This window comes from Candida pseudojiufengensis (assembly GCF_024610245.1).
Source record: "Candida pseudojiufengensis strain CBS 10847 chromosome Unknown scaffold3, whole genome shotgun sequence".
NCBI classification, from domain to species: Eukaryota; Fungi; Ascomycota; class Pichiomycetes; order Serinales; family Debaryomycetaceae; genus Lodderomyces; species Lodderomyces pseudojiufengensis.
The window spans coordinates 221,179-241,993 of record NW_026261523.1 but is presented as its reverse complement, the minus strand read 5'-3'; the positions used below and the strand labels follow the sequence as shown (position 1 = coordinate 241,993).

General features: G+C 29.1%; 9 protein-coding genes across 9 annotated transcripts; 8 read left to right on the top strand and 1 right to left on the bottom strand. All coding sequences in view use genetic code 12, as the record gives it.

Annotated features, from left to right (window-relative positions):
* Positions 1 to 955: 955 nt before the first annotated feature.
* ENG1 (endo-1,3(4)-beta-glucanase) lies at positions 956 to 4,423 on the top strand (the record flags this gene model as incomplete). The annotated part of the gene is made up of 1 exon (XM_051760549.1): positions 956 to 4,423. The coding sequence occupies one exon, from the start codon at positions 956 to 958 to the stop codon at positions 4,421 to 4,423; it is 3,468 nt and encodes a 1,155-aa protein (XP_051616495.1).
* A 187-nt stretch (positions 4,424 to 4,610) lies between these two features.
* On the top strand, positions 4,611 to 5,828 carry KGF55_000549 (uncharacterized protein; the record flags this gene model as incomplete). Its single annotated transcript, XM_051760538.1, has 1 exon — positions 4,611 to 5,828. One exon carries the CDS (start codon positions 4,611 to 4,613, stop codon positions 5,826 to 5,828), a length of 1,218 nt encoding a protein of 405 aa, XP_051616494.1.
* A 561-nt stretch (positions 5,829 to 6,389) lies between these two features.
* KGF55_000548 (uncharacterized protein) lies at positions 6,390 to 8,012 on the top strand (the record flags this gene model as incomplete). The annotated part of the gene is made up of 1 exon (XM_051760527.1): positions 6,390 to 8,012. The coding sequence occupies one exon, from the start codon at positions 6,390 to 6,392 to the stop codon at positions 8,010 to 8,012; it is 1,623 nt and encodes a 540-aa protein (XP_051616493.1).
* A 168-nt stretch (positions 8,013 to 8,180) lies between these two features.
* On the top strand, positions 8,181 to 9,137 carry MAK32 (Mak32p; the record flags this gene model as incomplete). Its single annotated transcript, XM_051760516.1, has 1 exon — positions 8,181 to 9,137. One exon carries the CDS (start codon positions 8,181 to 8,183, stop codon positions 9,135 to 9,137), a length of 957 nt encoding a protein of 318 aa, XP_051616492.1.
* Positions 9,138 to 9,177: 40 nt separating this feature from the next.
* Positions 9,178 to 10,965, bottom strand: HOL4 (Hol4p; the record flags this gene model as incomplete). The annotated part of the gene is made up of 1 exon (XM_051760504.1): positions 9,178 to 10,965. The coding sequence occupies one exon, from the start codon at positions 10,963 to 10,965 to the stop codon at positions 9,178 to 9,180; it is 1,788 nt and encodes a 595-aa protein (XP_051616491.1).
* Positions 10,966 to 12,622: 1,657 nt separating this feature from the next.
* On the top strand, positions 12,623 to 15,729 carry SWI4 (SBF complex DNA-binding subunit; the record flags this gene model as incomplete). Its single annotated transcript, XM_051760493.1, has 2 exons — positions 12,623 to 12,664; positions 12,814 to 15,729. 2 exons carry the CDS (start codon positions 12,623 to 12,625, stop codon positions 15,727 to 15,729), a joined length of 2,958 nt encoding a protein of 985 aa, XP_051616490.1.
* Positions 15,730 to 16,106: 377 nt separating this feature from the next.
* On the top strand, positions 16,107 to 17,783 carry TRM2 (Trm2p; the record flags this gene model as incomplete). Its single annotated transcript, XM_051760482.1, has 1 exon — positions 16,107 to 17,783. The coding sequence occupies one exon, from the start codon at positions 16,107 to 16,109 to the stop codon at positions 17,781 to 17,783; it is 1,677 nt and encodes a 558-aa protein (XP_051616489.1).
* A 376-nt stretch (positions 17,784 to 18,159) lies between these two features.
* On the top strand, positions 18,160 to 18,910 carry RPS21B (40S ribosomal protein eS21; the record flags this gene model as incomplete). The annotated part of the gene is made up of 2 exons (XM_051760471.1): positions 18,160 to 18,183; positions 18,671 to 18,910. The coding sequence occupies 2 exons, from the start codon at positions 18,160 to 18,162 to the stop codon at positions 18,908 to 18,910; spliced, it is 264 nt and encodes an 87-aa protein (XP_051616488.1).
* A 548-nt stretch (positions 18,911 to 19,458) lies between these two features.
* On the top strand, positions 19,459 to 20,652 carry TIF (translation initiation factor eIF4A; the record flags this gene model as incomplete). The annotated part of the gene is made up of 1 exon (XM_051760460.1): positions 19,459 to 20,652. The coding sequence occupies one exon, from the start codon at positions 19,459 to 19,461 to the stop codon at positions 20,650 to 20,652; it is 1,194 nt and encodes a 397-aa protein (XP_051616487.1).
* Between the last annotated feature and the right edge of the window lie 163 nt (positions 20,653 to 20,815).

Genomic DNA, 20,815 nt, shown 5'->3' with positions numbered 1-20,815 from the left:
TTTAAATTGAATGTTAGATAGCTTTGATCATGTATCGTTAAATGATTCATAAATTCTTATGATGCTGGTTGAAAATCGAAATCAAAAATTAAAAGTAGCACAAAATTCGAATAATTAATAATAAAAATTATAATTATAGATTATAAAATAAACTATGATGATAGTAAAGTACTTACTATAACGTCTTTGTGACGTATATGTAGATCGTCGTCCATTTTAGGTTTAAAATGCAAGAAACTGCAAGTAATTTGTTTTGGATTTCAAATAAGTCAATATCGAGGTTTTGTTTAGGAGTAAGTTTTTAACTGAACGTTAAGTTTGAAATCGTAAATGTTGGAAAGTGGAATAAGCTGATTCTGACAATTTAGATGAATGTAGGTTTATTATATTAGTTAGTGTTAGGTATATCTATTTCCAAACAGTCTTGATACAGGCTAAATTTTTATAATTACACGATATCATTGAAAGAAGTACAAAATCTTAAAAAGTATAAACAAAACAAAGAAATTTCAAAAAACAGTTTTTCTCGTAAAATAAAAATAAGATTTGCGTGCATTCGTAATTATGTAGACCTTAGATTTTGTGTTATTTTTCTATACATTAAATATTTGTAAAAATAGCTTGCAAAATTTACCGGTTAAATGTATTATTATTTTTGATTTGATTATTTACTTGCAGAGCATGTATAAAATTAACTCAATATTTCTATTAAATTAAGATTTTGTTTTAGAATACTCTTTCACTTCTTTTTTTTGCATCAACTTAAAAACTTCACATAAACATACAATTCTTTATAGAAATATTCATCCAACTATTATTACACTCATTTTAAAATAATCCAACTTCTATACTTTCATTTTTTATATTATTCAACTAAATATTAATTCAGTAATCTAATAACAATTAACTACTATTCAATCCTTTATACAAACTAGTTCAAAAACAAACCACAAATATGAATTTAAAATTACTTTTGGCAGCATTATCACTGACTTTAGTGATAGCTGAAAAAACAGTTACCAAAACACAAACACAATATATTGATAATCAATGTCTTAAAAATATAGCTCAAAGTTTATTACCAAATAATCCCGAAAATTTATCAACTGGTATACCAATAACATTTGTTCATGTACCAAATCAAGCATTAAAACCTAAGAAAACAGTTTATGCAACAGTAACAAATACTCATATAGTTTATGAAACAGTTTATCCAACAGCAAATTCAATCAAAACTGAAAATCAAATACAAAATGAAGTTGAAACTTACACTCAAACTACTGATACAACTTATACTTTAACAACTCATTCAACTAGTATAGAAACTTCAAAAACTTGTTCAAATAATAAATGTATAACTTCTGCTTATACTATTACTGTACCTCATGTTTATACTATAACTGGTCAAGCAACATTTACAACAACAAGTAAAACATTAGACAATCAACAACAACAAAGTGGACCTAGTACTATTGAAACAGCTCATGAAACATCTTCATCAACAATTGGACGTAATACAGCAAGTTTAGCTGCAAATGCAGGTTCAATTTCAAATTCAATTTCTTCCAATATTATACCAACATCAGATGTACCAATTGGTGTAACAACTTCATCTACAATTTTTAGTGCAACTTCTTCACTAGAATCAACTTATTCACCATCAGCTACATTAGAACCATTATCAACAACAAGATCAATTCCAGTTACTTCACAATCAGTTGTATCAGAAAGTAGATCAATTACAATTGATCTTTCTTCAATTACTGATGGTTTAACATTATCAACTAGTTCAGCATCTATTTTAACTGTTAATGAAAATTCAACTTTATCTTCAACAATTTCAAGTTCTAGTCAACTTTCGGCCATTGCTCCTGATTCTGTTGAAACAAATGACTTACCATCCGATGAAGATTCAGAAACTGCAGCAGTTAGTGTTTCAACAGGTTATACATTATCAACAATTATACTTACTTCTTCATCAACTTTAGCTCCTTATGCAAATTCATCAAGTTATATTGTTTCAACTTATCAAACTGTTTCAACTATTTTACAAACAAGTTCAATTTTACCAAGTTCTCAAGAATCAAGTTATAGTTCACAAGATTTTTTCGAATCTGAATCAGATTATGAATCTGCTACTGAATCAGCATTTTCATCTTCATCAAGCTTATCCTCCTCATCCTCATCTTCATCATCATCAAGTTTATCATCAAGTTCATCATCAAGTAGTTCTTCCATTTTATCTCAACATACTTTATCCGCAGAAGATCAAATATGTTATTCAGGAGATTTATTTGCTGCTATTGATATAAGCTCACCACCATATAATTTTTCAAGACAAGAATTACCACTTGCAATACCTTCAGGAGTTAATAATAAAGGAGTAGCTTATCAAACTAATAAATTTTATGCTAATTTATTCCTTGGCAATCAAGATTTAATGGTTTATACTTATCCATATGGTGTTTATTGGAGTAAAAATAATTATTATGGTTTTGGAGTTCAACATACAAATACGTCAAATAGAGTTTTTGGATCTATTAATACAAATAATGAAGGTGTTGCATCATATTATTTTAATCCAACTAATAATGGCGAAATTATTTTTTCAGCTACAATATTTGATAATTCTGTTGCAATGGGTGTAACAGATATGACTGAAATGGGAGTTAAAGTTACATTATCAAAAGATGATGATGAAATTAATAATCTTGAAATTCCAATTGTTCAAGGTATGGGTTTCGTTAGTGCTATTTATAATGGTAATTTAATAGCAGAATTAAATTCATTATATGGAATAAGAACTTTAATTTTAGAAGATTCAAATGCTTTGTTGAAAAATATATTGAAATATCGTGCAATTTTATTTAATGGTGTTGAATGGTTGATCTATGCTACTTTACCAGTTGAAGATTCTGATTTTGAATTGACAGTTAAAGATCCATACCATTTAGAGGCAAGTAAATCTATTGATGGTTTGATTATTCAAGTTGCAATTGCTCCTACTGCTGAAGGAGATCCGTTTTATGATGCAGCAGCTGGTATGTATGTAACAGATGCTTCTTTCCAAGGTTCAGTTGTTTGTTCACAAGATGCTTCTTATGAATTTGTTTATGAAACTAAAGGTACTTCATCAAGTGGTAATCCTATAATTTTTGCTTTACCACATCATCTTTCAACTTTAACTTCATCAGGAGCAACAGGTATAAAAGTTGCGTCACAAACTAAAGGTGATATGACTGGATTTTTAACTAAAAAATTATCATTTTCTGAAACAATTGATAAAAAAATTCAATTCTTACCATATCTTGAAGGAGTTTCATCACCTAGTTATTCAATTGAACAATTAACTTTATTAGCTAAATCTGCAAATGAAGAATTAGCAGTTGATATCGCATCAACTGTAAAAAACATGAATTCAAATTATTTTTCAGGAAAAGTTTTGGATAAATATGCACAAATTTTGTTAGTTGTTAGTGAAATAATTCAAGATGATGATGTAACTTTAAGTACTTTAAATGATATGAAAGAAGCTTTTGAAATATTTGTAGCAAATAAACAATATTATCCATTAATGTATGATCTTAAATTTGGTGGTATCACTTCAACTGCTGCACAAAATGGTGATGATGGTGCAGATTTTGGAAGTGCTTATTATAATGATCATCATTTCCATTATGGATATTTTATTCATGCAGCTGCTGTAGTTGGATTAATTGATAAAAAATTAAATGGTACTTGGGCAGAAGATAATAAGGCATGGGTTAATTCATTAGTAAGAGATGCTGCTAATCCCTCAAGAAAAGATTATTATTTCCCAGTTTCAAGAATGTTTTCATGGTATGATGGACATAGTTGGGCAGCAGGATTATATGCAAGTAATGATGGTAAAAATCAAGAATCAAGTTCTGAAGATATTCATTTTGCTTATGGTATGAAATTATGGGGTAAAGTTGTTGGTGATTATTCAATGGAAGCAAGAGGTGGATTAATGTTATCAATAATGAATAGGGCTTTCAATATGTATTTTTATTATAAATCTGATAATCAAGTACAACCATCTGAAATTTTACCAAATAAAGTTAGTGGAATATTTTTTGAAAATAAAATTGATTATACAACTTATTTTGGTACTCCAAAAGATCATCCGGAATATGTTCATGGTATTCATATGTTACCAATTACTGCTGCTTCTTCTTCAATTAGAATTCCATCATATGTTCAAGAAGAGTGGGATGATCAAATTTCAACTTTTGTTAATAATGTAAATGATGGTTGGGCTGGTATATTAAGATTAAATCAAGCTATTATAGATCCTCATACATCTTATGAATTTTTTAGTTCAAACAGTTGGACAAATAATTATTTGGATAATGGACAAAGTAGAACTTGGAGTTTAGCGTTTGCTGGTGGTTTTGCTTGAAATTAAACTTCTGTAATTTTCATAGAAAAATTGTATTATTAGTGTATTATTATTTATAATGATTTCGTAAGTATCTTTATTTGATTGTAGAAATGGTTCTTGATTTTAATTTCTGCGGCTTCATTTGTGTGTGTTAGAAAAAAGTATATTGAAAACTAATTTCAATCACCGTTGAATCAATCCAACAATGTTTTCATTCGCAAAGAAATTAGTGGATAGATTTGAAGGGCATACTACCGAGCCATCCAATGATTTATATTTCAAAAATGCTACTCAAATAAATAATAGAGGTCATGCTTTACGAGTTTTAAGTGTAATACCACATTCAATTGCACATAAAAAAGGGTTTGAATCTTGGTTTGATTATATTATTAAAATTAATAATCATGAATTGCCAATGCTTTATCCATCTTTATCTAACTACTCATATTCAATAAATGAAGATGGAACTATAAATTATGGAGGTTCAGCGACTTCAGAACAAGCAGCTGCTATAAATTATGAATTATTAGCTAAAGAATTATCAACGTTAGCTAAAAATAAACAAGAATTGATACTAGATGTATGGAGTGCAAAAGGTGGAGTATTGAGACAAATAAGCATTGAATTGGAAGATTACGTACCTTCAGAAGAAGAAGAAGCAAATGGATATAAATTATTTGAAAATAATTTTAAACAATTGGGACTTACAGTTGAATCACAACATTTAAATACATCAACATTTGTTTGGAGAATATTAAATACACATCCTGGATCTCCAGCATTTAGATCACAATTAGTTCCACAATCTGATTTCATAATAGGTTGTGATTCAGCAATTGATCCAAATTCAAAAGGTTTACTAAGTAAAGGTGGTGAATCATTACTTTCAAATACTGTTGCAAATTATTATAATTATCATCAAAATTCTAATGGTGATAATGTACCGATAACACTTTTTGTTTATAATCATGATTATGATATTTTACGTCCCGTTACTGTGAATTTATCACGAAATTGGGGATCTGGTCATAATAGAGGTATTTTAGGTTGTGATGTAGGATATGGAATACTTCATAGAATTCCTGAAGTAATTGGTAAATTTGAACAAAATTCAATAATTGATGATGTTTTATTTAGTCAAGATCAAAATCATGAAGAAGAAATTATAAATCAACCACCTCCTCCAATTACAACAACAATCAATGAACCACCAGCACCACCATCAATTGCATCCGTACCGCCTCCTCCAAAATCATCTGTGAATAAAAAGAAAAAACATGTGGCTTCATCAGCTGTTGATGGTTTAAGTGATTATATGAATGAAGAATTAGAAAAATCAAAGCATTTAGATGAAGCTTCTTTACCCAAAACAAAATCAGAATCTGCACCACCTCCACCTCCTCCAAGTAGTAAAACTAGTTGAATAAGAAACTTCTGAATATATGGAATCTTTCAATTATTTTCTCCTCTTTAGTCTTGGTCAGCTATCTCAACTTGACATAGTTGAAAAATCAAGCCCAAAAAAAATTGGCATCGTGAATTTAAAAGTGCTCTGTATCGGATTCGAACCGACGACCTCCTCTTTACAGTAAACTGATACGAGAGAGTTGTAATAGCCTCTATACTAACAGAGCTTAACGCGACTTGACCAATCAGACAAGTCGTTCAAAAATCGAAAAATTTTGACCCTAGTTTGCAACACTTCACTTACGTTTGACCGAAAATGTATAAATTTTTGATTCAAATTTTGTACGAAAAAGTATCAATTTGATAACAAAATGACTCAATATTATAACCGGCCTACTTTCCAACATCAACAAATATTAATAAATTTGAAGATTAATGTTTGAGATAGCTTTTGTTTCCCATTTGGACTGATAATTTTTACAGTGATAAACCGGTCTTTCAAAAAATTTATCATTCAACGTGCTGTAAACAAAACTGTGGATTCATCTATACCACTTCAATAGTCAAAATCCAAATCATGACTGAAAAATCGTTTTGGAAACAAATGGAAAACTTTCCATATACTCAATTAACATTATTATGTCTATTAAGATTAGGTGAACCATTAGTATTTACATCAATTTTTTCATATATATTTTTCATGATTAAAGATTTTGGTATAACAAAAGATATTTTGAAAATTTCAACTTATGCTGGATATTTATCTTCAAGTTTTGCAATTTTTCAATTTTTATTTTGTGTTCAACATGCTCAAGCATCAAATAAATATGGTAGAAAACCTATATTATTATTTGGAGTATTTGGAACTGGTATATCAAGTATTTTATTTGGTTTTAGTTCAAATTTTTTAATGGCTATGATTGCAAGATCATTGATGGGTGCATTAAATGGTAATATTTCTGTATTAAGAGTTGCAGTTGGTGAAATTGCAGTGGAAAAAAAACATCAAAATATTGCTTTTTCAATATTAGCTACTACTTGGAATATTGGAGCAGTTATTGGCCCATTAATTGGATCTTATCATTTATTTACAAGACCCAAAATTCAAATTGAAAATTATAATGAATTCGTTAATAAATATCCGTATGCAATGTCTAATATTGTTTTTGCTGGTTATTTATTTTTTAGTTTAATTTTAGGCTTTTTATTTTTAGAAGAACCTTCTGAAGAATTTAAAGGTAGGAGAGATTATGGATTAGAATTGGGTAATTGGATTTTGAAAAAATTAGGATTTAAAAAATCGAAATCGAGAAAAGGAGAAGATGAAGAACAAGCTGATGAAGAAGAAAGAGAGGTTTTACTTTCGGCAAATCAAGTATATTCTTCATTAGAAGAAGATGAAGAAGAAGTGATTGATAACACTTTAGTTTCTGCAAGATATGGAGAGGCGGCTAGAAGAAGATATTCATCAGAACAATTAGGTCCAGTAATTTCAAATAATCATGTTACTACAAATGTTCCAGAATCTTATTTTACAAGAGAAGTATTTACTGGACCAGTTATTCAATCTGTTATATCAAATTTTTTATTATGTTTTCATGCTGTTTTATATTCAGAATTTTTACCAGTTTTATTGGCAAGTCAATTAATTAATTTAAAATGGCCTTTTACAATTGCAGGTGGATATGGGTGGAGTTCGGAATCAATTGGTAAATTATTATCAAGTACTGGTATAATTGGTACTATAGCAGTTATAATATTATTTCCAATTTTAGATCATCATTTAAAAACTGTTACAATTTTAAGATTATCTTTTGTTTTAATTCCAATTGCATATGCACTGCTTCCCTACTTTTTATTTTTCAATCAAGATTACGACGCGTCGAATCCATCGTGGTTATCAGCTTTTTGTATTTATTTGGTTGCATTAATTTTATCAACAGTTGTATCAATTAGTTTTTGTGTATCCATGATAATGGTTCATAGATCATCAGCAATTCCATCACATAGAGCATTTATAAATGGTGCTGGTATAAGTCTTAATTCATTAGCTCGTGGTATAAGTCCTATTTTATTTGGTCATTTCATGACTTGGTGTAATGAAAATGAAATTGGTGGTTTACCTTGGTTTGTATTGGGATTAATTGCATTGATTTGTTTGATACAATCTTTTTTTATGGATGAATACGATGGTGTTTAGTGTTATTTATAGACTATATAGATTATTTGATAGGCGTGAAATTATAGAATCGAAAATCGTAAGTAAATTGTTGCAAAATTCAAACCTTCGCGTGTTTCACAATTTACGGAATTAAAATATTTGATTGTAAATTATTTCTATTTCTAGTATTTTGCAACTCAAACAATAATGTCATTATTCACAACAATGGGGATGTTCATAATCGATGAAAATCGATATATTGACCCGCCAGCTCCCTCACAAACAGATATAATTGGTGGAGCAGGAACATATGCAATAATGGGTGCAAGAATAGTTACTGAACTTAATAATTCACATTTAATTTCAGGTATAATAGATAAAGGTATCGATTTTCCTTCCACGGTATATGCAGAGTTACAAAGTTGGTCAACTGGGATAATTTTTAGAGATAGTGATCGATTAACTACAAGAGGATGTAATATTTACGATAAAGGAATACGATTTTTTGAATATTTATCACCTAAAAAACAAATTGAAGTTAATGATATAATTCAATATGAAAATTTAAAAAGAAGTAAAACTTATCATTTAATATGTTCAATTGATCGATGTAATTCGATAATAAAAGATATTTTGAAATTTAATCCCGAAGCTATTTTTATTTATGAACCATTACCTACTGATTGCATACATGAAAATTATACAAAATTAACTAAATTACTTCCATATATACATATTTTCAGTCCAAATTTAGATGAAGCAGAAGGACTAGCTGGAAAATCTAATCTATTAAAAGAATTAGCCATAAGATTTACAAAGTATCAATCAATACCGAATTCAGGTACAGTTATACGATGTGGATCAGAAGGTTGTTTTATACATACAACAAACAATGGAACTTATAAATTACCGGCGTACCATCAGGATCAATCTAAAGTAGTCGATGTAACTGGTGGTGGGAACTCATTTTTGGGAAGTTTTGCAATGGGGTGGATATTAAACGATCAAAATTGGTTAACAGCAGGAATTTATGGTAATGTGGGGAGTGGATGTGTTATTGAAAAATTAGGTATGCCCACTGTAATAGATGATAAATTTAACGGAATTAGTTTCAAAGATAGGTTAACCAAATATTTAACAGAAAATCAAATCGTTATTCATTAAACTAAACTAAACTTTAAGAAATAAAACCAATACAAATATTCTAATCAATAGAATCATCTTCATCAAATTTTGAAGTCATACTTGGTGGAACATTATCTTCATGATATAAACTTCTCATTAATTCTTTTTCATCTGTCCATCTTCTTAATTTTTTACCATAAATATAAAGTGGTATAGCAAATAAACTCACAAATAATTGAATTCCACCATAAGTAACATAAGCATTTTTATAACCTTGTTCATCAGCATATTTATTATTAAATAATGAAAAACAAAAACCTAAAAAATTCTTGAGGAAATTAAAAGAAACCAAAGTTTCTGCAGCAAACATCTTGTAAGAATCAACGGCAAATGTAATTGCAGTAGTTGAAGCCATTGATGAACCAAATGACATAACACCAAAAAATAATACAGGAGCTATCCATGGATTTTGTGCAGTTGAAGACCAACCATAACCCATTAATCCAAATGCAATACAAAAAGTTGAAGGAATAATCATAACTAATCTAAATTCTGGTTCATAAACTCCTTTATTTTTTGAAACCATAAATCTACTTAATCTATCAGATATTAAACCACAAGATAATGAACCTAATATACCACCAACAAATGGTGATATATAAAATAATCCAACAGTTTGTTGATCATAATTATATGGTGGATGTCTAAATATTTCTGCAATAGTTTCTGATATAACAATTAACCAAACAACAGCTAATGCATAAGTAAAAGAACCAAATAAAACATGGGGATAAGTATATAAAACAAATGGTCTTAATGCAACCATCCACCAACTATCCTTTGTAAATCTACCTTGATAAATTCTAATACTATGTAAATAACTATGCTTTTTTTCAATTGTTGTAACTTCAGTTAAACCTATGGGTTTTTCACCTTCTTCTTGATCTTCTGCATTTGATGCTATCGATGAAATTGTACTATTTCTTGATTGTGTTCTTAAAGCAAATGCATTTGGTCTTTGAGATGGTGGATGATATGAAGCAACAGATCTTGCTAATTGAGTTTCTTCAATTGATCTTTTTGAAGGTTTTGGTGATCTATCCCAAAATGTATCAGGTACAAATAGAATAATCATAATTAAAGTAAAACCTAAAAACATTGCTAAAATCCAAAATAACCAATGTCTATCTAAATATTGAAATATTAAACCTGATAATAATGGTATAATATTTTTACCTCCTAACATTAACATAGTATATAAACCAATTCTATAAGCTCTTTCATGAGCAAAATAAATTTCTGCAATAGTTGAACTCGGTAAACATTCAGTTGGTGATGCACCAATACCAGTTAAAACTCTTGCACCCATTAAATTACCAAAATTTTGTGCAATACCTCCCCATATTGCTCCCATCATAAATATAAAAGTTCCTAATATATAAACAAATCTTTTTCCATATAATACAGCAGTTGGACTTGCAATAACTGATCCACAACCTAATGATAACATAAATCCACCAACTAAATATGAAATAGTAGTTAAAGGTCTTTCAAATTCCACAACTAAAGTAGACATACCAGCAGCTAATAAAGGAGATTGTCCACCACCTAAAAAACTAGCTAAACCAATAATAATTAAACAAATATCTCTTCTCCAAACAGACCAATTTAAAGGATCATTTGGAGAATCTTGAGGTTGAGGATTTAATATTATACCAGTTCTTGATTTTTTCATTGAATTTAAATCATTTTCATCATTTGGATCATCTAACATAATAATTGTACCAGTTACTGATTTTACATGAACTACTTTTATACCTAATCTAGATTTCGGTAGATCATTATTTGATGATTTTGTTGTGGTCATGATTTAGGATGATTGTATATATGAATGAGATCTATGGTTTGTGAATGAAAAAATAAAAAGTGAAATGATATCGATACAAATGAACTCCTAATAGTTTAATCTAAAAAATGAATGAATGAATGATTAAGAAATGACGGTATTTATAAATATTTAACAGTAAATATTGATAGTAGTTATATTAATTTATTATGAAACAATTTTCTTAACTTAGCCTTACATTTAATTTATTATATATGACACAAAATCACTAAATAATAATACTATCAACAACAACTTAATACGTAATTAATAAACTTAATTTCAAGTTTAGTGGTTACTTAACAACGACAACATAAGTCAAGAAAAATTGGATAAAAACAAGTCATATAAAAGTAAATAATTTAAAGTGGAGATTTAACTGAAACTGAAACTGAAACTGAACCTTCTCTAATACTAATTTGAGATTCAACTAGTATTAGACTAGTTGAATAAATTTTATCTAGTAAGGCGTGTGTATTTTAAGTTCGTATATAGTCTGGCTAAGAATATACAATAATAAGTAGGAAGATCTTTTTGATAAATGAGAAGAAATTTAGTACAAATTTGGTAATTACACAAATTTATAAATATAGACTAATTAATGTACTAATAGTTCAGGAGAATAATTTGCCTGACTTCGTAAATGCTCATATTATAAAATAAGTTTGATTCGATACATTGTTTGAGCCAATACCTGTGATTATTGAGAACTTGTTGTGTCTAACCTCATACGTGAAAAAGTAGTACGTATCGGAAAAAAATTACTTAGTTTATTATTTTGGTGATGTTAACCGAGATCGAACTTAAGCCTAATTTATATCACGCTTCAAGATAAAAATACTTCAGGATAACAGAATTTGCAAGCTAGTTGTTGAACGTTTCGTTTTAGTTCAGTACTGAAATTTTCGTTCACAAGGTTCAACTTAGATTAACAGCAAAATTTGGTACTTGAATATCAAATTACTCGAAGCACACTTTGTTAGAAAAACTTGAATTAAGTTCCCTCATTTGAATGGAGTGGGCTAAAAGCTGGTTGTCATGTAACTTAGCGTTTTCACTATTCAAAGAGAAATTCGGCTTCAAATTCATGGATATACTCAGTGATGATGCAACCAACTTAGACATTCGAAAATAAATTCTTGTAAAAATTGAAACAAAAAAATCAAATAGGACGCGAATGGTTGCAAATTAATAATTAGAACTAATGAGAACAAAAAAATAATAAGTTTTATAATTGAAGTTTCAGACTTTTCTTATGAAGTGTTATATAATTGACATTGTCTTCGATAATTTCTTAGACCTAGCTCCAATTAATAACAAATGGAGTACGAGCAAAGTAACAATTACTCTCGCCAGTATTTATTAGTTGAGGTTTGATGTCAAGATCAACTCGCTCGGTGCTCCGCGTCTATATCGCGTTGGGCTCGACCGAAATAGCTTTTCACTGGCATAAAAATAATTTTTTTTTTTTCCCTATGGGGCGCGTGAACTCCATCTTTTTTTTTTATTTGATTTAAATTCTAACAAAAAAAAATAATTAAAAAAATTAAAATCTCATTTTTATATTTCCAACAATAATTCAATCTAATTTTGATTCACTTCAAAAGATCAAATACCACGACCATAAAGTAACAATATCATGCCTGGACCACCACCAGTATTCCGAGCTACTTACTCGAATGTATGTCTAAAATTATCAATCACAACTTTTATATTAAATTAGTGATGCTACTAATTTAGATCCGAACTTAATTTATCTTGACGCGTCGTTTGAGCTCAAAAAGTTTAGTAGGCAAAGATTTATAAAGAATACTTACTAACAATAATTAGACTGATGTCTATGAATGTGATATGAATGAATCACCAATAATGCGACGTTGTAAAGATGATTGGGTGAATGCAACTCAAATTTTAAAATGTTGTAATTTTCCAAAAGCAAAAAGAACTAAAATTTTAGAAAAGGGAGTTCAACAAGGTTTACATGAAAAAGTTCAAGGAGGATTTGGAAGATTTCAAGGAACGTGGATACCATTAGAAGATGCTCGAAGACTAGCTGCAACTTATGGTGTTACAAAAGAATTAGCACCAGTTTTATTCTTGGATTTTACTGATCCAAATTTAATTATACCACAGAAAGCAAAACCACCTCCAAAAGAAAATCCAACAGGAATGAAAAGAAAATATGTAAAGAAACCAAAATTACCAGGTGATACTCCTAGAAAATATAAAACAGGTAAGAAAGCTGCTCTTCAAGCTGCAGAAGAAGCTGCCGCAGTTAAAGATCCAAATAATCATCTTCAAGAGTCATTCACATCTCAAGAATCAAGTAATATTAATAGTAGACAAAATTCATTCAATGGACCTCAATACCCACAAATGTACAACATGAGTCAAACCATGGTACCGCAACCACCACAAGTCATGGATCAACCTTTCAATGAACATAATATACCAATCAATGTGAATACCAATCTACCTTATGCAAATAATTTTCAAAATCAACAATTGTTGCAACAACAACAATTACCACCACAAGCACCTTCTCAACAAATACCGTTACAGCAGCCACATCCACCTCAACACGCATTTCCAAACCCTAATCAAATACCAAAACAATTTCCTATGTCAAATCAAATACATCAACAAGTTTTTCAACATGGTAAACTACTGTCTTCACAGTCATCAAATGATACTAACTGGTCAATAAGTCAGGATCAAAGAGATAGTGATACTTCAATAAATTCAAATCCAGATGATCGAAGAGTTAAAGTTTACGACAACGACAATAGTCAATATCCACAACAAGGTTCAAGTCCTAATGAAGAAAATAGTTATGCAGCTCAGCTATTGAAATTTTTTAGTGAAGATAATACAGAAATACCTTATTTTGTTCAATTTCCACCAAATGACTTCAATATAAATGAATCAATTGATGATGAAGGGCACACTCCATTACATTGGGCTGCGTCTATTGGTAATTATGAAATGATTCACGTGTTGGTAAGTAAGGGGGCTAATCCTTTGATTGTGAATAATTTTGGATTAAATCCATTATCTAAATTAATTTCATTTAATAATTGTTATGAGTTAAGAAATTTCGATAAAGTATTGGATGATTTAGAATTATGCTTAATCAATACTGATATAAATGGAAGAACTCCCTTACATTATTTATGTCAATTTGCAAAAGTCAAATCAAAATTTGAAAGTCTTCGAGTTTATTTGAATACTATCCTTATCAAATTGACTTCTTTATCCAATAGAAATCCAGCTAGACTGGTAGATTTAATGAAAAATGTTTTGAATCATCAAGATGTTAGAGGTGACACATGTTTACATATTGCAATTAAATCTGGTTGTATTAGTTTTGTCAAGACTTTGTTAAAATATGGAGCAAGAGATGATGTAGAAAATATTAATCGAGAGACAGCAAGAGGATTGATAATGCAATTTAATCTTATACCAAATTATGTACAAATTGATGCTGCTCAAACTGCATTCCAACAACAATTACAAATGAGATTTCAAAATTTTCCACAACAACAACAGCAGCAGCAACAATTGCAACTGCAAGAGAATCAACTCCAACCTCAGCCATTACCACAACAACCGAAATTACAATCGCAACATATTGAACCAACACCAGAAATTACATCCAATGGTACAAGTGGTTTAATTGAAGGATTAGCAACTCCTATTCAACCACCTACTTTCAACCGAGTAGAAACACCAGATACTCAAAGAACGACAGTACAAGATGACGATATGGATGAAGAAGAAAATGTTGCAAGAGTTGATAGTAAACACTTGGATGCATTGAATGATGACAAGGAAAACATTTTTATTGATAAACAATTTGATAATGTTTCAACTCCACTTCACAAAAATTTCTTAACAGCTGGACATCATCAACCTTTAGCAGTCATTTCAGAAGTTGAAAGTTCTACAACTCCAATAATAAACAATCACCTATCAAAAAATGAAACGGTTGTTGATAAATTATCACCACAACTTAAGCAAGACGTTCCATCAATCAAACAATTTCACACAAAACCATTAGGAAAATTAAATATACCTAAACTAGACAATGACGGTAGAATCATTGAAGAAAATCAAACAAAATCAAACCTTCCATTTCAAGACTTATCATCAATTGTTACAAATTTAATTAATTCTTATTCAGACTCATATTCAAAAGAATCTAATAAATTAGATGAAGATATTGAACAAATGAAACATTTAATAACTTCAAAACAAATTGAAGCACAAAATTCTATTAAAAACATTATAAATTTATTTCATAGTTCAGGAATTGAGGAAAATGAAATAAATTCAATTGATCAAGCTCATACAATTGTAAATAATTATATTGAATCATTTCAAAAACAAATTGTAGAAAAAGAAAAACAATTAACTAATATAATTCAAAAAAATCAATCTAAAATACTAACTAATTTAATTCAAGAAGAAGAAACCAAATCAATGGCAACCCAACATGATCAATCACAGGAAGATGATGATGAAGAAGAATCTGAATTATTTAATGAAACAAAATTTGATTATGCATTAGAATTAACAAATTTACAAATTAAAAGAAAAAAATTAATTAATGAAATTATAACCAAAACTAAGCAATATGGAATAAATAATAAAATGTATAAATATAGAAAATTAATTAGTTTAAGTTGTGGTATAAAAGTTGAAGATATTGATAGCTTAATTGATGGTATTTTACTGAATATATAGCCTAATAAACAATCTAGTCATTTTTTATTAATCTTCAATTATAATAATCATCTCTCTCTGTTTCATAGGATCGTTGGCGATCAGAATAGTTTTCTTGCGGAGCCATGAAACATAAATTTATTATTAAAAGAAAAATACTGGGACCATTGGGTAATCGTAAATGAATGTGTAAGTTATCCGTGAGTTATATCAGAATCAATTATATTTTGCAGCCAATAAATTCCTTAATAAATTTAATTACTAAAGATAAATCATTTTGTGTCACTATATACTGATGTTTCACAATAACGAAAAAAAAATAAATTTAAATCAATATTTACGAAAGCATAAAAGATGAGGTAACTATAAAAGTTATTTTCAAAATACCCCAGTTCGAAATGACTACAGAATTAGATGAAAAGAAAAGACCATTAACACCCCCAAATGATGAAAATGAAGCACTGGAGCAAAAACAAAAACAAAATGGACATCGTCAAAAGTCAAAAAAATCAAAATTAAAAAGGTACAGACCAAAACCAATTGAATCTACTAGTCCTTTAGGTGTATTAGAATTTGAAATAAAACAATTATGTAAAGATCACAATATTTCTTTGGATGATATAAAAAATGATTTGACGGGAATTTTGAATGATAAGTCCGTCGAGGAAAAATATCATAGAGAAGTTGAAAATGTAGAAATACTATCGTTTTTATCAAATGGTGATGGTATTGCACTTATACCACATATTGAAAAAGATAAAAAATATCAAGTTGTAATTGTACCATTTGGAATTCCTGGAGATATAGTAACAATTAAAATTTTTAAAACTCATCCATTATACGCAGAATCTGATTTATTATCGATTCAAAAAAGCTCAAATATACGAGACGATTCTTTAATAAAATGTAGATATTTTGGAAAATGCTCAGGTTGTCAACTTCAAGATATTTCATATGAAGAACAGTTAAAAATTAAAAGAAAAACTATTATTAATGCATATAAACATTTTGCTCCTAAATTATTTGAATTAAATTTATTACCAGAAGTTTTAAAATGTCAAGGTTCACCATTACAATATAATTATAGAACAAAATTAACTCCACATTTTAATATACCTAATAAAAAAACTGGTGCTGATTTAAGTGAAAGACCTAATTTTGGATTTGGTGCAAAAGGAAGACCAACTTGGAGAAAAAATACTGATTTTGGACCTCCTGGTGCTATTATGGATATTGAGGAATGTGAAATTGGTACAAATATTGTGAATATGGGATTAAAAAATGAGCGTAAAAGATTGGAAAAAACTTATAAAACTTACAAGAAAGGAGCTACGATATTATTGAGAGAAAATACTAAAATTAAATCTGAAACAATCAAATTAGACGAAGCTTCAAGGGATGATAATGATGAGATCACAAAAGTTGAAATAGAAGAAAATAACAAGACATTAATAAAAACATGTGTTACAAATTCAAGACAAGTTGTACAAGAAATTATAGGTGATTATAAATTTGAATTTTCAGCAGGTGAATTTTTTCAAAATAATAATTCAATTTTACCAATTATAACATCATATGTAAAAGAAAACCTTTTACAAGGAAGTAATAAAAATGAAAATTATTTAGTTGATGCTTATTGTGGTTCAGGTTTATTTTCAATAACATGTTCAGAAAATGTATCAAAAGTTATTGGAGTTGAAGTAAGTGCAGATTCAGTAACTTTTGCTCGTCATAATGCTAAATTGAATTCAATTGAAAATGCTAAATTTATAGTAGGTAAAGCAGAAGAAATTTTTAAAGATATAGATACTCCACCGGAACAAACATCAGTTATATTAGATCCACCAAGGAAAGGTTGTGATGATATATTTTTAAATCAATTAAGTTCTTATAATCCTGCTAAAATTGTATATGTTTCTTGTAATGTTCATTCACAAGCTAGAGATGTTGAATGGTTTTTAAATCATACTACTAATGGAAGTAAATATATGGTTGAGAGTATAAAAGGTTTTGATTTTTTCCCTCAAACTCATCATATAGAATCAGTTGCTGTATTGAAATTGAAAGACGTATAGTATTGAGTATTAAAAAACTTATTTATTTAATGAAACATCTTTTTTTTCTTCGATACTAGACTATGTCGGTTATCATACAGTTTATTTCTTTACTGTTTCACAAGTTAGACTACTGATTTGATAAACAATTAGTTCTGAAAAGAGAGACATTTGCCGATGTCTGACGTCAGTTTAAGAATGTATTTGCAACAGTCTATAAACTTGAAACAATTTATAAACTCTAAAACATGGGTTAGGGCTGTAACCCTTTTTTGTTTTAATTTTGTGTAATGAAATTTAATGTATGCGGTTTTCAAAGTACTAGTAATTTTTTTTCTGTTTGACTGAAAAATAGTATACCATTAACCAACCAACATCATAAAATAACTATATCAAAATGGAAAACGATAAAGGTCAATTAGTATGTCTACCTTGCATTTAGTGGGATGGAGCACGTTACTTTGGAGAGTTTTGAATGTCATTTAAAGTTGGAACTGATAAGTCAAGCCAAATTACTATCAAGAATCCATGTCAACAACAGTTTCACATATTATTAGATGACTTGTTCAACAATTCAACAAATCTGATTCATGAAAACAAAAAACCAGTATATATGCATGTACTTTCACATGTGACGACTTATTTTCCGAAATATTATGAGGAAATCACATCAGGAATAATAGAATAGAACATATGAGACATGATGGAATATGAGGAACACAGAGTTCGAACTGTTATTACTTAGAAAAGAATCTTATTAGAATATGACTGGGATCAACTTATAATTAAGGTTTACATCTACGAAACTTTATCAAATTTTTTGGGATAAGTTATTACTTTCAATTACCCAGACTGCCATCAGACCCTAATAAATCATCTTCAATAATATACTAACATGTGCATTTTAGGTTGAATTATACGTCCCAAGAAAATGTTCTGCCACCAACAGAATCATCAAAGCTAAAGATCACGCTTCAGTACAAATCTCAATTGCTAAAGTTGATGAAGAAGGTAGAGCTATTCCAGGTGAAAACATTAGTTATTGTTTAAGTGGTTACGTTAGAGGTAGAGGTGAAGCTGATGATTCATTAAACAGATTAGCTCAACAAGATGGATTATTAAAAAATGTTTGGTCTTATTCAAGATAGATTTTTTTGCTTCTTTCAATTGGGTTTTAATGTTTTTTATAAATTAATGTACAAAATAATTTTACGGTAATCTGATTTGTATTTGTAGATATTCAAGGAGAAAATGGTTCCTACTTTTCACTGATTCAATATCTGTTTTAGAACTACATCATGATAGTTAAAGAATGGTCATTACTTGTCTTGAGTCAAATATAGGTTGTAGGGAAGTGAATGACGTTCGCTTATATTGTCATGATGGCAAAAATTTCTTTTGATACTTGATTGACCCTAGCCATATTTGCCAATGAAATCCGCGACTATCAACACATCTGGAAGTTACCTGATTTGGAGGTCATCCATTTTAAGCAGTACTTAGTTGATCTAGATTCTATAGATTTAACTTACATGAAACTCCCCTTATATTAATGATGGTAGTGTAAATCAACACAAATCATCATCATAATAATTTTTTTTTTTTTTCGTCTCTTTAATTTTTATAACAATTTTTCACTTGATTGAATTTGAATTTTGTTTAATTGTTTTAACACTCCTCAAATCATATCAAAAATATGGCATCAGAAGGTATTACTGAAATTGATTCAGGTTTAATTGAATCAAACTACGATAATGTCGTTTACAAATTCGATGACTTAAACTTAAAACCAAATATTGTTAGAGGTATTTTTGGTTACGGTTACGAAACTCCATCAGCCATTCAACAAAGAGCTATTTTACCAATCACTGAAGGTAGAGATGTCTTAGCTCAAGCTCAATCAGGTACCGGTAAAACCGCTACTTTCACCATTTCTGCATTACAAAGAATCGATGAAAATGAAAAATCAACTCAAGCTTTAATCTTAGCTCCAACAAGAGAATTAGCTTTACAAATCAAAAACGTCATTACTTCAATTGGTTTATACTTAAAAGTTACCGTCCATGCATCAATTGGTGGTACTTCAATGAGTGACGATATTGAAGCTTTCAAATCAGGTGTCCAAATTGTTGTTGGTACTCCTGGTAGAGTCTTTGATATGATCGAAAGAAGATACTTCAAAACCGATAAAGTTAAAATGTTCATCTTAGATGAAGCCGATGAAATGTTATCATCAGGATTTAAAGAACAAATTTACAATATTTTCAGATTATTACCAGAAACAACTCAAGTTGTCTTATTATCAGCTACCATGCCACAAGATGTCTTAGAAGTTACTACAAAATTCATGAACAATCCAGTCAGAATTTTAGTCAAAAAAGATGAATTAACTTTAGAAGGTATCAAACAATTTTTCATCAATGTTGAAGTAGAAGATTATAAATTCGATTGTTTAGTTGATTTATATGATTCAATCTCAGTTACTCAAGCTGTTATTTTCTGTAATACTAGACAAAAAGTTGAATTTTTAACCAACAAATTAAGAGAACAAAATTTCACTGTTTCAGCAATTCACGCTGATTTACCACAATCCGAAAGAGATACCATCATGAAAGAATTCAGATCAGGATCATCAAGAATTTTAATTGCCACTGATTTATTAGCTAGAGGAATTGATGTTCAACAAGTTTCATTAGTTATCAACTACGATTTACCAGCAAACAAAGAAAACTATATTCATAGAATTGGTAGAGGAGGTCGTTTCGGTAGAAAAGGTGTTGCAATTAACTTCGTTACTGATAAAGATGTTGGTATGATGAGAGAAATTGAAAAATTCTACTCTACTCAAATCATTGAAATGCCAGCTGATATCGGATCACTTTTTGCTTAAGGTCATATTTAAGTAGAAAGAAATTAATCAAAATTATAATACAAAACTAGGGATTTTTCACTGAATCAAAAGCTTTGTTGTAGATAATATACTTTTTCTTTAATACTGGTCTCTCATATATGATATTTTTTAAATTCATGACATAGATTTAAGTTGATTCAGA